The following is a 14,564-nucleotide window of genomic DNA, read 5'->3' as shown; positions in this document are numbered from 1 at the left end:
TTTCAAAGAGTAAGAATTCAGTGTCAAAACAATCACATAATGATGTTTTGCCTCTCACATTAATCAGTTGTAGGCATACTACCTGCCAGTGCCGACCACGACGAACAGGTGGCAGTGTGATGTTGTGTATAGTACTAGTAGGCCTGCAGTTAGCGACAACGCATTGTGACACCTATGACCTGAACGGGGACTGTAGACAAAGAGTCTTATGTAGTAGCTTCAGAGTTCACTACACGGCCGACAACAAAGCTTCTTGTTGGCTATTATCTTCACACCAGGCATGTGACGGGTCGCGTGAAGCCGCTTCTCTCTCTCTCTCTCTCTCTCTCTCTCTCTGAGAATGAGGATGGAGAGGGCGAGTGAGACACAGACACATACGTGAAAACTGTAACATTAATTTTGCCTTATTTGATTGTGTTATTAGTGTGATTAGGGGAGATCACTAGAAGGGAACGGCGCTTCTCCGGATGTGGTTGGAATAAAGTCATAAACCGACACACGGCGTGTTGAGTTTGTATTATTCTATTAACCCTAGAACATAACATAACAACAACAACAACAACACACGAAAGCATTAAAACAACAACAAAAACAACAGTGAAACAAACAAACAACAACTACAAAAACAAAAAAACAAACAAAAAACAAACAAACGCACGCAAGGAAACAGACGAATTTTATGTAAACTTGCATCAAATGTAAAAAGTAACGCAAAGAAAGTGTACGTCAATGATGAACATGAAAACACACAGACATAGAATATTGTGCTTGATTGTGTGTATGTGTGCATGTGCGTGCGGGCGTGTGTGTGTGTGTGTTCGTTTTTTAGTTTAACGTCTTTTCACTGTAAGTGATATTAGACGTTCGTTCGTTCTTTTGTTTAGCGTCTTTTCACTATCAGTGATATTACACGTTAAAAAAAAAAAGGGGGGGGGGGGGACGGGGGGCATGGGGTATAACTAACATGCAATTACATTTAACAGTAACAATTCAATAATAATAATTATAATAATCAGAAACCATTAACACAATTCTGAAGTGCATTAAAGGAATGTAGAAATAGGGCTATGAACTAATGCCTGTGAAAGTTCGACCATAAGAACCTTGTCAGAAATAACTTTACAAAAATCATCTGTAGAATTATTATTCTCTTTGAAATACTTGGGCAAGAAGGTACGTAACTGCTGGCAGTGAAACAAACAATGATGCAAGCTGAACTGCTTACCACAGATGCATGTAACATTTTTACTATACTTTATCTTCAGCGCATCAAGGATATTAGACGTGTGTGTGTGTGTGTGTGTGTGTGTGTGTGTGTGTGTGTGTTTCGGCCAATGAAGAAGTATCATATGTAAAGCATTTTACTAAAAGTGTAGGGAAATGGAAATTTTACAAAGGCGTGCTCCACGATGCAGGCAAAAAACAAAACAAAAAACAGCAACAAACAAACGCAACAACAACGAACAAACAAAACAAAGAAACAAACTGACCATTACCTTAGAGAAACACGTGACAATGGGATTATGATGGAGCCTCCCGTCGGACCGACGGATGAGTAGGCTAGCAGGCTCATCTGTCGGTGTGTGTCCTCATATGGGAGAAAAGGCCGATTCTGGATGCGCAGCACTTAACAAAGGTGTTGCAAGAGAAAACTTCTGCCTGACCAGCACAGGTGACTTTTTTTTCGGTGAAGAGGAGTTGCGCAGTCTCTTCCCCACTCTCTCGCCTACCGACGCTCACAGTCACACAGGTGCAGATACTGCCACGTGTAGAACGGCCTCGGCAGGTGCAGGTTTTTTTCTTCGGAGTTCTGTCTCCTAGGAGGACTTCCAGCCAAGGGTAAGAGCTCCTCCTGACCTTTGGTCATCCTCTTCCGCCTTCACAGCCGTTGGAAAAGGTTTCCACCTCCGCCTGGTCCGTCGTTGGGAGACTTCACATGCGGCAGGTAGTACTGGGTTACATGGTACCAGTAGCAAGGGCTATGCCCATGACCTGACCTCATTAGGCTATATATAATGTATACATATACATTTGTACTGTAGCGATTGGTGCGATTGTTCGAGCACTAGATTCTCGCCTGAGTTCCCTGAGTTTGATTCCCGGTTTCGTCCGATTTCCCATGTCAACATATGTGCAGACCTGCTAGTGTTTGAATGCACTTTGGTAGTCAGCCTGTGACAAAACTCACTATGACCCAAAACTAATTGGTACATGAACTATTTCTTTTGTGACATGTTTACTAAGATCATGTCTGCATGTTGTGAAAAATCGAAATTTGTATGCCCCTGCATAATTGTTTTATGACGGTTTAATTGTGTAAGGGATATCAAAATTTTTTGTCGAAATATATTTTGTTGAAAACCTTGTCATTTTGTATCTCATTTGGCTTCTTTACTTATGATTTAAATACCCTTTAAGAATTTCAATTGTGACATTGTTAAACTTTACTTCAGTTCCTTGTACAATCAGCAAACAACTTGAAACAAAGACTGAGAATAACCGTCATTTAGCCAACTATTGATTCATCACAAATTTGAAAAGAAAACGTTGCTTTTACCAAGGCATCACCGATCGACATCATTTTTATGTCTACGTCATGATACGTAATACTGATGACGTACTAATCCTCGTTAGTACGGGCGACCATTGGTTTACCTGAGCTCGAAATGACACCACATCCACACACCAAAAGGACCTATATATCTATAGCTTGCCAGCTCTGCTGATAGTGCTTCAGTGGCTGGCCTGCATTGGGTTCTCGCATGTCGTTCACGTGAGTTTATCACTACGAATTGTCGGATATAGGCTACACGTGTTCTTATTTCTGGCGCGCATGTGTGACCTTTTCTGCTGACTGATTTTTCTTTTCTTTTTTTGTTGACGGTTGTTTATCATGGTGTTTGAAAACGTGTGCGAGTGTGGGTGTGTATCGCTGTATGTCACTATGTGTGTGTGCGTGCATGCGGTGCGTGTGCCAGTGTGTGTGTGTGTGTGTGTGTGTGTGTGTGTGTTGGAATATGTACATGTGTATGCCTGTGTATATTCGTGTGTGCCTGCTTTGAGGTAAGCTTACATGCGTGCGTACACGCGCCTGTTGAATACCCAGATTAGCTTGTAATTTGCATTAGTTTTTTGTTTTTTTTCGTTTTGAGAGAGAGAGAGAGAGAGCATGTGTGTGCTTGTGTTTGTTTATCAAGAGGCATTATTCAACAGCAAAGCATTCTTCACACAAAAAATACATGCTAGAGGGAAAGAGGGAGAGACAGACAAACAGGCAGACAGATGTGGGAAAGGGTGAAGGAAGAGTCATTGATTTTGAGCAAACAACCTCGATCGTGATGTGGATAATGATGAGGATGATGACAATGATGATGATGATGATTATTATCATTATCAATTCTCTCTCTCTCTCTTTCCTTTTTTTTCTTCTTCGTTTTTTTATATTCAGGATTCCGGATTCACTCGCACGATTGTACCAACGAGTTGACCAGTCAGTTATCTCTTTACAACGATCGATATACCTTCAGCTGAAGGTCACACACATACCAAGTTGCTTTCGCACGTACGTACATGGGTATACCAACGTTTACTGACACGGCGTGGTGTTGAAGACAATAAATTTCAATTAAAGACCGACTTCCTTCAGTGGCCGCCGGGAATCGAGGAACCATGAGGCTCAGCAGTGTGCCAGGGTGGTGTTTGTTGGGGCTGTGTGCGGCTATGTGTGTCAGCGTCGCCTCGTCGACCCCCTTCGCTCGTCAGCTCTATGAGGTGCTCACTTCTCCCTTCACTGAGGTCGGTGGATTTTTTTAAAATTTTTATTATTATTATTTTTGTTTGTTTGTTTCTTGTTGTGTGTGTGTGTGTGTTTGGTTGCTGTTGGGTGTTTGTTTTTTATTTGTTTGTTTTTTTGTTTTGGTGTATGTGTGTTAGTGTGTGTGTGTGTGTGTGTGTGTGTCGATGGGGTAAGGTTTGAGTAAGAAGGTGAGGGGAAGAAGATTATGGTGGAGGTGATGTTGGTGGCTGTGGTGGTGGTGTGTGTGTCAGTATGTGTGTTTGTGACAGAGAGAGAGATAGGTGTGTGTGTGTGGGGGGGGGGGGGGGGGGGGGGGGTCTGGGCGGACGGTCAGAAATGGGCACGCAGAGATACAGACGGACAAAAGACAAGACAAAATTCTTTATTTCGAGGATAATAGATAAGCACTGGTGTCTGCGGTTTTTTACATCCAGTCCCCGCCCTGAATAGGGTCTACGCTACACAATACTAAATAAAATTAAAGCATGGTGTCAGTAGAAATACATAACAGAGGAGAAAAATTAAAAATAAAGAAAAACAAAGAAAACACACACACACACACACACACACACACACACACACGCACGCACACACACACACACACGCACACACACACACACATGAAATACAGGCAAGGGCATGGTGTTAGTAAGATGCATAGGAAAAAAATGAACCTGACAAAATGAAAGGAACAAATACACACAACACACACCGCATCACAGACCAGAATGGGGGATGGAGGGTGAGGGAGGTTCTCAGTCAACCATGCACGTGTGACAAACAGTTTCATTATAATGTACGATTTACATAACACATTACATGTTACAAACAGGTATGATTAAAATGAACGATTTACATAACACATTGCGGCATAAGGTAGGAAAGGTAACGTTTTTTGAAGGTGGTTGGGCAATGGTGTTTAATTGTTTCTGGGAGTGAGTTCCATAGGGTGGCGCCTGAGTACATCAGACTGGATTTGAACAAGTCATTTCTTGGGATTGGGATATGGACTTGGGGAGGGGGCGTGGGGGGGGGGGGGGTCCTTGATGAATTTACAGAAAATTTGTCTATTAATGTTGGTGGTGCATTACCTGTCATAAACTTTTGCCTCGTGATTCATTTATTGTACTCTAATCTACGGATTAGTGGGAAAATAATGGCTTGTTTATAGTCTGAGTCTAAAAGGGTAGTCTTTTTAAGGAGTACCAGCTTGAGCCCCCGTTTATGAAGATTCAGTAACGGCTTGAGACAACCAGAGAACACGTTCATGCTTACACAAGTCACAATTGTACAGGTGCTTGGGTAAGTGTGTGCGCACACATAAACATAGAGAGCATGCACGGGTATGTGTTCTTGTTCATTGTTTGAACAAGTGCGTGCGCATCAGTGCGTGAGCGTGTGAGCGTCAGTTTGTGTATGTGAGAGAAAGATTATTTGACGTATGAGAGAGAGAATTGATTTGATTTTGCATCAACAGCGGGACGAAAAAGTATGGCTGTTTGCAATCAGTGGACGACGAAAACCATTCCAGTTCGTGTAAGTACACACACACACACACACACACACACACACACACACACACACACACACACACAAACACACACACACACACACACACACACACACACACACACACACAAAGAGCACATAACAATCGCTATAAACGTCTTGGTGAAGATTTTTTATTCATTTGTTTTTTGTGTTTTTTTTGTTTGTTTTTTTTTTTCGTTATTTTTAGTTTACTCTAATAAAATTGGAAAATAAGTGAAAGAGACGACTGGCGTAATAGCCGAGTGGTTAAAGCGTTGGACTTTCAATCTGAGGGTCCCGGGTTCGAATCTCGGTAACGGCGTCAGTGTAGTGGGTAAAGGATGGAGATTTTTCCGATCTCCCAGGTCAACATAATGTGCACACCTGCTGGTATCTGAACCCCTTTCGTGTGTATACGCAAGCAGAACACCAGATACGCATGTTAAAGATCCTGTAATCCATGTCAGTGTTCAGAACAGACCCAGCATGCACACCCCCGAAAACGGAGTTTTGCTGCCTACATGGCGGGGTAAAAACGGTCATACACGTATTAGCCCACTCGTGTACATACGAGTGAACGTGGTAGTTGCAGCCCACGAACACAGAAGAAGATATGTGAAAGAGGGTGGTGTGTGTGTGGGGTGGGGGTGGTGGGATGGATTTTGGGACGTGGGGATAAAGATAGTAGAAGCGGGAGGAGGGGGTGGGGGTAGATGCTTGATAGTTCTTTTTTTTGTTAACTCGCTTTTTAAGAATTGCTAGAATTTGATGCGTGTGTGTGTGTGCATCTGTGTGTGCGTGTGCATGCGATCGTGTGTGTGTGTGTGTGTGTGTGTGTGTGTGTGTGTGTGTGTGTGTGCAGAAATGACTTTGGAGAAATCGAAGGCTTCAACGTGGATGTCATAAGAGACGGTCTGTATCATTTATTGGAAAATGGTAATGTCAGTTACTTTTGAAGCGTTTATAGTAAAGGTGAATGTTTATATATTCGTTAAACTATTTTGTTTCGAGTACTGCATTCGCAAATTTAAGAATATCCTAATGATTGGTTTGGAGTAGGGTTACCCATTTTGGAAATAAGGCTAATCTAAGTGTTGAATTTGAATTAGAGCATGTGCTGTCTATTAATTTTTTTACTGCATGCAAGAATGCGATTTTTCAAAGTACAGGAACAGCTGTTTAAAAATGTATAATGTATATAGGAATATTTCTTATTCGGGAATGGTGTTTCTTAGTCTTTCTATTAAAAAAAAAATGCTATTTCAATTTACTGTGTGATTAATAAAGCTACTTTGTTTTGATTACTTCTGTGTTTTTTGTAATCTGCTTGATAGGTTTTACTTTTTGACGTTTTCAACTTCTGTCATGCTCACTACAATGGGCTGAGAGCTGGTGGCGAGTCTTTGAATGTACACAATTTCCAAACAGATTAATAGAAATGTATTATATTGCAGTGTATTGCATCATAATGTGTTGTGTTGTATTATATTGTGTTGTATTGTTTTTATTTGGTTCTTTTTTTGGGCGGGGGTTGGGGGGGGGGGGGGGTTGTATTGCATTATATCGCAGTGCATCGTATTGCGTTATATTGCTTTGTATTGTATTCTGTTGCGTTGTATTGTATTGTAGTGTATTGTATTGCATTGTATTTATTGGATTCTTGTCGATTATAGTGTTTTATCCTCACCTATCTCCTTTTCTCCCTCTTTTCTGTATGAGTGTCATGTGGTGTCAGCTGGTGGCCGTGGGAGGGAAGTTGGGGTTTGGGGGAGGGGGGAGGGAGCGTTTCTTAGTTAGATATTTACGGTTTTTTTTTTTTTATTTATTTTTTTTATTCATTCATTATGAATTTCGTGAGTTAACTATATATGTGGCATGCACGAGTAAGTGGGAGGCGATTGCACGTGCTTTAATTCTATTGCTTGTTTGTTTGTTTTTTAATTTTTGTTGTTTTTTTCAAATCCTACATATAAATTGATAGGGTTTGTTGTTGTTGTTGTTGTTTGCCGTGTTTTGTTTTTGCCTGTGATAGAGCTGAATGTGGTTGGTTGTTCTCTCCTTATCAGTGTTAATCTTGATTCATTCGTTTTTGTTGGTTTTTTTTTTCTTTCGTTCGTTCAGTCCTTATAAATCGTCCAAACATTTATTCGTTCGTTAATCAGTCCGTTCAATCTTACGGTCGATCGTTTAAATCGTTCATTTATTCGTTCGTTCACTCTTTCCTTCGTTTATTCATTCGTACGTTCGTACGTTCATACGTTCATTCATTCATTCATTCATTCATTCATTTGTTTGTTCGTTCATTCATTCATTTATGTGTTCGTTCATTCATTCATTTATTTATGTGTTCTTTCATTCATTCATTCATTCGTTCATACATTCATTCATTCGTCCCTTATTGTCTGCACGGCCTGGCAGTGTGCGAGGTAGCCAGGAAGAAGTGCAAGATGGTGCTGTCGCCTTTCACCGAGTGTACCTTCACTGAGCGGAACATCAACTACCCTGGGAGAGGTGGGTTCTTTGCCACACGAGAGAAATCGGAATTTTTTTTTTTTTTTCTGAGGGACTCCAAAAAAGCACACGATGGCACTATGTGTGTATGTGTGTGTGTGTGCTATAATTTTTCACGAAGCTATATATAGTGTGGATGTGACGAGGGTAACTTTCATCTATGCAGAAGGCGGTTATGATGCGCATTTCCGCATTTGAACGTGTGTAAACGATTTTTGGGGTTGTCAGTCGCGAGTGTATTGTTGGACGGGTGGGGGATGTTGGGGGGTCTCGGTCAAAATGATAGGTTCCCTAAATTTAGAATACACCTACTAAAACTACTTTATCTTATGCTCTTTTTTTTTTTTTTTTTTTGCCTTTTAAATATATCCCTGAATGTCGGATACTAAAACAGTACATTGCTTTATCTCTTTCACTGTGTGAAAAACACTCCCCAGCGCCAAATAGTTTAGATACGAAGCTCTCCGTCACAGGCTTCGGTTCATGTTAAAAAAAACAACAACATGGACTTGATGACTACCAAGTTGAACCGATCTCTCAGTCAAAGAAGGCTACTCACTTGCGTAGCTTGGACTTGTTCACTTCAAACTCGGTCAAGGGGCAAAGGTTAGTCATTGTTCTATTGGCAGGGAAACTGGCTGCAAGCTGTCAAGCTTTGTTACAGTGTGAAAAATGGTCTTATCAACATGACCCCTCTATGTTGACTTAAGTCGCCTACCCTATGGCGGTGCACAAGCTTCCTGTTTACATATGTATTCGAGTATATATATATATATATATATATATATATATATATATATATTTCCTTTTCTTTCTTTTTTCTATTTTTTTATTTATCTAAGTGTGATCGTCCATGAACCGAGCGGTATATTATAAAGAGGTTAGAAAAGAATGATTGAATTTACAGGATTAAAAGAGAAAGGACAGAAAGCCCCTTGCACAGGCCAGGGGCATATTGAGGCCAGTCACAAAGGGTTTTTCTGTTGTTTTATTACAATAGTTAATTAGGAACAGAAAAGAGAACAGTGCAGTAGAATGTTAGGTAGTGGACTGTGTGCGCGACACTGAGCGTGCGTTCGAGAACATCGCTAGCTGAAGACCGACTGACCGGACGCTGAACGCCTAACACCTTTCTTTTCAAATTCGAATTTGAATAGCGTTTCGCAACAGGAGTTGCCTCAACAAGCAAGTCAATGGTCGGACACCGTCACTGTAGTAAAACTGTCATCCACTTCACGGCGTGTGCTGTGAGTTGAACTACAGTTATCGTAGCCAGCTGAGCGCTTGGTTACATAACTTCTTCCACGTGCAGGGTTGATGGCCGGGTGGTTTGACGCCTGCCCTGGATACGCCATCTCTGTGGACCGACGCAGCGCTTTCGACTTCACTCTGCCGTTCGTCACCAACACGGCCACCTTCGCCGTGACCCCTGGTAACCCCAGTGGCTTTGACCCTGACCTTCAGGACTTCTCGCCCTTCGTACTCAGTAAGTTCGGGATTCCGGATTGTGTAGGGAGTACCACTGAGATACATATACATCTCTCTATATATATGTCTATGAGGGACACGGACGTATTATACGTCCTTGGTGTAGGGGTTGGCGGGTTTGTTTTGTTGCTGTGGTTTTGTGTGGGAATTGTTTCAGTTTTATATATATATATATATATATATATATATATATACCTTTTTGCCTGACTCGAATTCAGACAGAAATATTAAAACCCTGCGTAATGGTGTGGCGTGAGTGTGCAAAAACCAACAGTGAGCAAACAAAAAAACACATTCCTTTGGCGCGTGTGTTTGTATGTGTGTGTGTTCATGTCCACGTGTATGTGTACGTATGTGTGTGTGTGTGTGTGTGTGCTGTACTTGTGCGTGTGTGTATGTACGATGTATGTGTGTGTGTGTACTACGTGCGTTACATGTATGCCATGGCAACGCGCGTGCTACTACTGACTGTTGCAGCCCATCTGACGGGAGCCTACACCAACGCAGCCTGCCTCCGCCGCCTGAGCAAGACCTTCAGGAGGATCATCGTGGCCGCCAACCTCCCTGAGGCTAAGGCCCTGCTCCAGAACGGAACGGTAGGCACTAGCAGACTGACTTCACAGACACGCACGGATACTAAAAAAAAAAAAATAAAAAAAAAAAAAAAAAGCTGGCGCATTTTTTGACATCTTTGGATAACATACAATTAATAAAGAGTGGTAACTGTCTCTCCATACACAAGGTACACAGCTTCTTAGTCAATGGTGCTTATGCTACCGATTCAGCTAACTCACACAGGAAAATAAAAGGTACATTGGAAGAAACCCAGATAGGCCTACTTCCTATAAAAAAAAAATTTAAAAAAAGAAGCTCCTGGCTTGTCTTCATATTGATCATTAATTTTGACATGTGCACACGGCAGCGATAACCGAAGAAATGTGCAAGCACATCTTAGCTTTCATGACATCTTTGAACTTTTTGAGGCCTGATCCAACGGCCGCCACAAATGTAGATAGATGGTGATGTTTTCAGTAGCCAGTGCAGCGAAATATGTAGACTAGATGTAGAAGTAGATCTCAGTATAGACCGGACTTTCACGTACGCACGCGCGAGCGCGTACACACACACACACACACACACACACACACACACACAAACACACACAAACACGCACAGAAACACCCACGCACACAGATACATCTTCACACACACAAACACACACAGAATGAGCAGACCCACCAAGAGCCGGCTGAAAAGAGGCAGCTTCATCCACCAGTCAAGACGCCTTGAAAGACAAACCCCAGTCTTGATGGAATACAAATCAAAGCCTATCCCGGCAAATGTCACCCACCCATCTTGGAAGAGGCAGGTGTTCCCAACAGTCGTCACCAGCATTCCCGGAGTGGAGAAGAGAGGGAAACAGTCAGACACCCAAAGGAAGGCCCTGGCCATGGAGTACATCTGCAACCAGTACCCCCAGGAAGACTGGACCCATGTCTTTACAGATGGCTCTGCCACAGAAGCAACGAGGGATGGTGGAGCTGGAATCTTCCTCCGATACAAAGACGGAGATGAAGAAATTGCAATCCCAACAGGAAAATACTCCACCAACTTCCGAGCTGAGCGAGAAGCCCTCTGTGAGGCAGCCACAACAGTCTCGCAGAACTCCACAAGAACAACAGGGCAGGTGGTGGTGTTCTCAGACGCTCTCTCCGTGCTCCAAGCCCTCAAGAACTCCCACTGCAAAGAACAGAACCATCTCACTTCAGCCCTTGTTGCCCTGAGTGCCAGAGTGGAGGAAGTGGTGATACAATGGGTACCAGCACACTGTGGCATCAGAGGCAACGAAAAAGCGGACATTCTGGCAAAAGACGGTGCACAGAAGGAGCAGGCCAACAAACTGGTGTCACACGATGAAATCAAGACAATCATCAAGGCACAGCAAGGAATAAAGTGGCGCCTCCAGCACCCCAAATATAACCCAGAAGACAGATACCATTTGCTGGAACGACGGGAACAGGTCAAAATCTTCCGCCTGAGGACTGGACACAACTGCCTGCTCCACCACATGCACACAAAATTTGGCATTGGACAGAGTGGAGAGTGCCCTTGTGGTGAGGGACCAATGACAACCGACCATATCCTTCAAGACTGTACGACACATGCAGCATCCAGGAGGAAGTACTGGCCAACACCGACAGCAGTGGAAGCCAAGCTGTACGGCACCCTGGAGGAGCTGCGACGGACGGCAGCCTTCATCGAGGACACCGGGCTGCTCATCTAACAGGAGGCGAACGAGGAAGAAGAAGAAGAAACACACACATACATCTACACACGCACACACACACTGCACGCATACAGATTTAAGTAAAGCCATCATGTTTACTGTGTGCAGGCTCAGGTACTTTTCTCTCCTCGCTCGGCTATCCCTGACCTGGAAGTACTTCCCCAGAGGGTGAACTGCTCGGATGGGGGCGCTGGCATGATGGTGAAAAAGGGGTCACCTCTTCCGGAATGGTGGAACCGAGCCTTCCGGATCTACTACGATTCCGGGCACTTCCATGCCTTGTGCCTGAGAGATGGGCTAAAGTACAACAGTGAGTATAGTTCTGTCAACGGTTGGGTTTTGTTTTGATTTGATTTGATAAGATTATGGATACTTATATAGCGCCTATCCTCGGTCGGAGACCAAGCTCTAAGCGTTTTTACAAACACGGGGTCATTAAAGTTTGCACAGCAGGCTGCATGCCTACCTGAGTAGAGCCGACTGACGGTTGCCATTGGGCGCTCGTCATTCGTTTCTTGTGTCATTCGATCAGCTTTCAGGTACACACACATACACACTTAGGCATGTAACTTTTTACGTGTACCACCGTTTTGTTTATCTACCCCGCCATGTAGGCAGCCATACTCAGTTTTCGGGGGTTGGGGGGGTTGCATGCTGGGTATGTTCTTGTTTCCATAACCCACCGAACGCTGACATGGAGTACAGATCATTAACGTGCGTATTTGATCTGCCTGCGTATACACACAGGCGTAAAACCACCTTCACTCCGCCGGTTTTCTTTTCCGGAGGAAGGAGAGGAAGGTGGCAGAATGGTTAAGACGCTCATCTGCCCAACACAAAGCCCGTGAGAGACTGGGTTCGAATCCCGCCCTCGCCCGTTCTTCACCCCAGGTTTGACTGGAAAATCAAGCTGAGCGTGTAGTCATTCGGATGAGACGATAAACCGAGGGCCCGTGTGCAGCACGCACTTGGCTTTCTGAAGAAGAATCAATGGCAACGAGAGTGTTGTACTCTGGCAAAATTGTGTTGAAGAAAATCCATTCTGATGATAGGCAGGTACAGAAATATATGTGCATGTACTCAAGGTCTTATAAAGCAGATGTGGTGTGGCGTACATAGATTTATTTTGTCCGAACCCAGTGACGCCTCCTTGAGAAACTGGAACTGAACCTCTTCTCCGGAATGTGTATGTGTGTGTGTGTGCGTGTATGTGTGTGTGTGTGTGTGTGTGTGTGTGTGTGTGTGTTGGTTTTTTATTTTTTTATTTTTTTTATTTAATTTTTTTTTTATTCACAACAGATTTCTCTGTGTGAAATTCGGGCTGCTCTCCCCAGGGAGAGCGCGTCGCTATACTACAGCGCCACCCCTTTTTTTTTTTTTTTGTATTTTTTTCCCTGCGTGCAGTTTTTTTTGTTTTTCCTATCGAAGTGGATTTTTCTATAGAATTTTGCCAGGAACAACCCTCTGTGTGTGTGTGTGTGTGTGTGTGTGTGTGTTTAGCTAGAGAGTGGAGGCTGGGGGGGGGGGGCGATTTGTTCACCAGTCTTCAGTGTACAGTTTAAACGAAAGCAGTGAAACAGTGGTCACCACGGATGGAAGACTCAATGGCTTCGTGAAGTAATTGTCTACTTGCACTCTTCTCTTCGTGATAGATATACTGTATGGATGAATTTTAATGTGCTTCGTTTCGGTTAGCGTTTTTCTTACATACTTTCTTTCTTTCTTTCTTCTGTCTCCGTTAATTTTTCTTTTCATCCTTTCCCTCTTTTTTTTTTCTTTCGTTCTTTTTTTCTATTTCTGTCTGCCTTTCTTAGTTTCTCTCGTCCTCCTTTCTGTCTTCTTTTCTTTCTATCTTTCTCTCTGTCTCTCCTTCGTTCTCTCTCTCTATCTCTTCTACCTTCCTTGTACCTTCCTCCTTTCTCATCCTTCCTTTCTGTCTTTCTTTTTCTGCCTTCGTTATGTTTCTTTCCTCCCCCCCTCTCTCTCTCTTTTTATGCCTTCCTTGGTTTATCTCTTCTTCCTTTCCCCCATTTCTTTCTTTCTGCCCCCCCCCCCCCCCCCTCTTTCTCTGTCTGTCTGTCTCTCTCTCTCTCTCCATCCCCCACCCCGCTTTCTCAGTATCGCTTTTCCACCTCCCTTACAGTTTCTCCCTTCCTTCTTTCCCTCCCGCCTTTCTTTCTTTCTTTCTTTCTTTTTTTCTTCTTTCTTTCTTGCTTTCTTGCTATCTCTGTCACTGCCAAACTGCACACTGACAACGACATCTCCGTTCTGTCCGTCCAGGAACGATCAATTGTGTGTAAAGGAGCTGGCTGGAATCCTGTACTTCGTCCCCGCTGCTCAAGTGTCCGCTCGAAGAGGCGTGGGACTTTGGAACAGAAGCGCCTTGGACTGCTTGGGTTTCAGATTTTTCTTTTCTTTTCTCAGAAACGTAGTGTTGTTGCTAGAAACGTCATGAATTATCTGTTGTAACCCAAACTGGTACACACCCCCACCAACAGCCGCATTACCGAAATAGCTCCCTTTCTCTCCCCCCCCCCCCCCCCGCCCCCGCCATCCTTCCGAAAAAAACAGAACAGACAGGACTTGGCATAGTTCTGAGCTCATTTATTTGTTTCATGGAGATAGTGATCCGATGGTGATGACATCACATTTGAAAAGGGGGGAGGGGGGGGGGGAAGAAAAGAAATGAAAACAGAAAAAAAAAATTGTAATGGATAGCACACATGGACGAAACCTGGAAAACGTCAGATTCCTCGCCACCATCAGTCTATCGCCATGTTTTTTTGTTTGTTTTGTTTTGTTTTTTGTTGTTGTTGTTTTTATTTTTTTATATATATGTATACATACCAGCTGTCTGCTGTTGGTTCTGTCAGTAGATATCTCCTATTTGTGTATACATGTGTACAATGCTGTATCTCTTGGAATGTTTTTTTTTTCTTTCTTATTTTCTTT

General features: G+C 43.2%; 1 protein-coding gene across 1 annotated transcript; it reads left to right on the top strand.

Moving 5' to 3' along the window:
• The first annotated feature begins 1,884 nt into the window (after window positions 1-1,884).
• LOC143291960 (uncharacterized) lies at window positions 1,885-14,148 on the top strand. Its single transcript, XM_076602111.1, has 9 exons — window positions 1,885-1,945; window positions 3,647-3,795; window positions 5,274-5,332; window positions 6,189-6,238; window positions 7,745-7,837; window positions 9,150-9,323; window positions 9,803-9,921; window positions 11,721-11,922; window positions 13,893-14,148. The coding sequence occupies exons 2-9, from the start codon at window positions 3,670-3,672 to the stop codon at window positions 13,910-13,912; spliced, it is 843 nt and encodes a 280-aa protein (XP_076458226.1). The 5' UTR covers window positions 1,885-1,945; window positions 3,647-3,669; the 3' UTR covers window positions 13,913-14,148.
• The last annotated feature ends 416 nt before the right edge of the window (window positions 14,149-14,564 follow it).

The sequence above is a fragment of the Babylonia areolata genome, chromosome 18, assembly GCF_041734735.1.
Source record: "Babylonia areolata isolate BAREFJ2019XMU chromosome 18, ASM4173473v1, whole genome shotgun sequence".
Lineage (NCBI taxonomy): Eukaryota > Metazoa > Mollusca > Gastropoda > Neogastropoda > Buccinidae > Babylonia > Babylonia areolata.
This window is presented reverse-complemented; position numbering and strand designations above follow the sequence as displayed.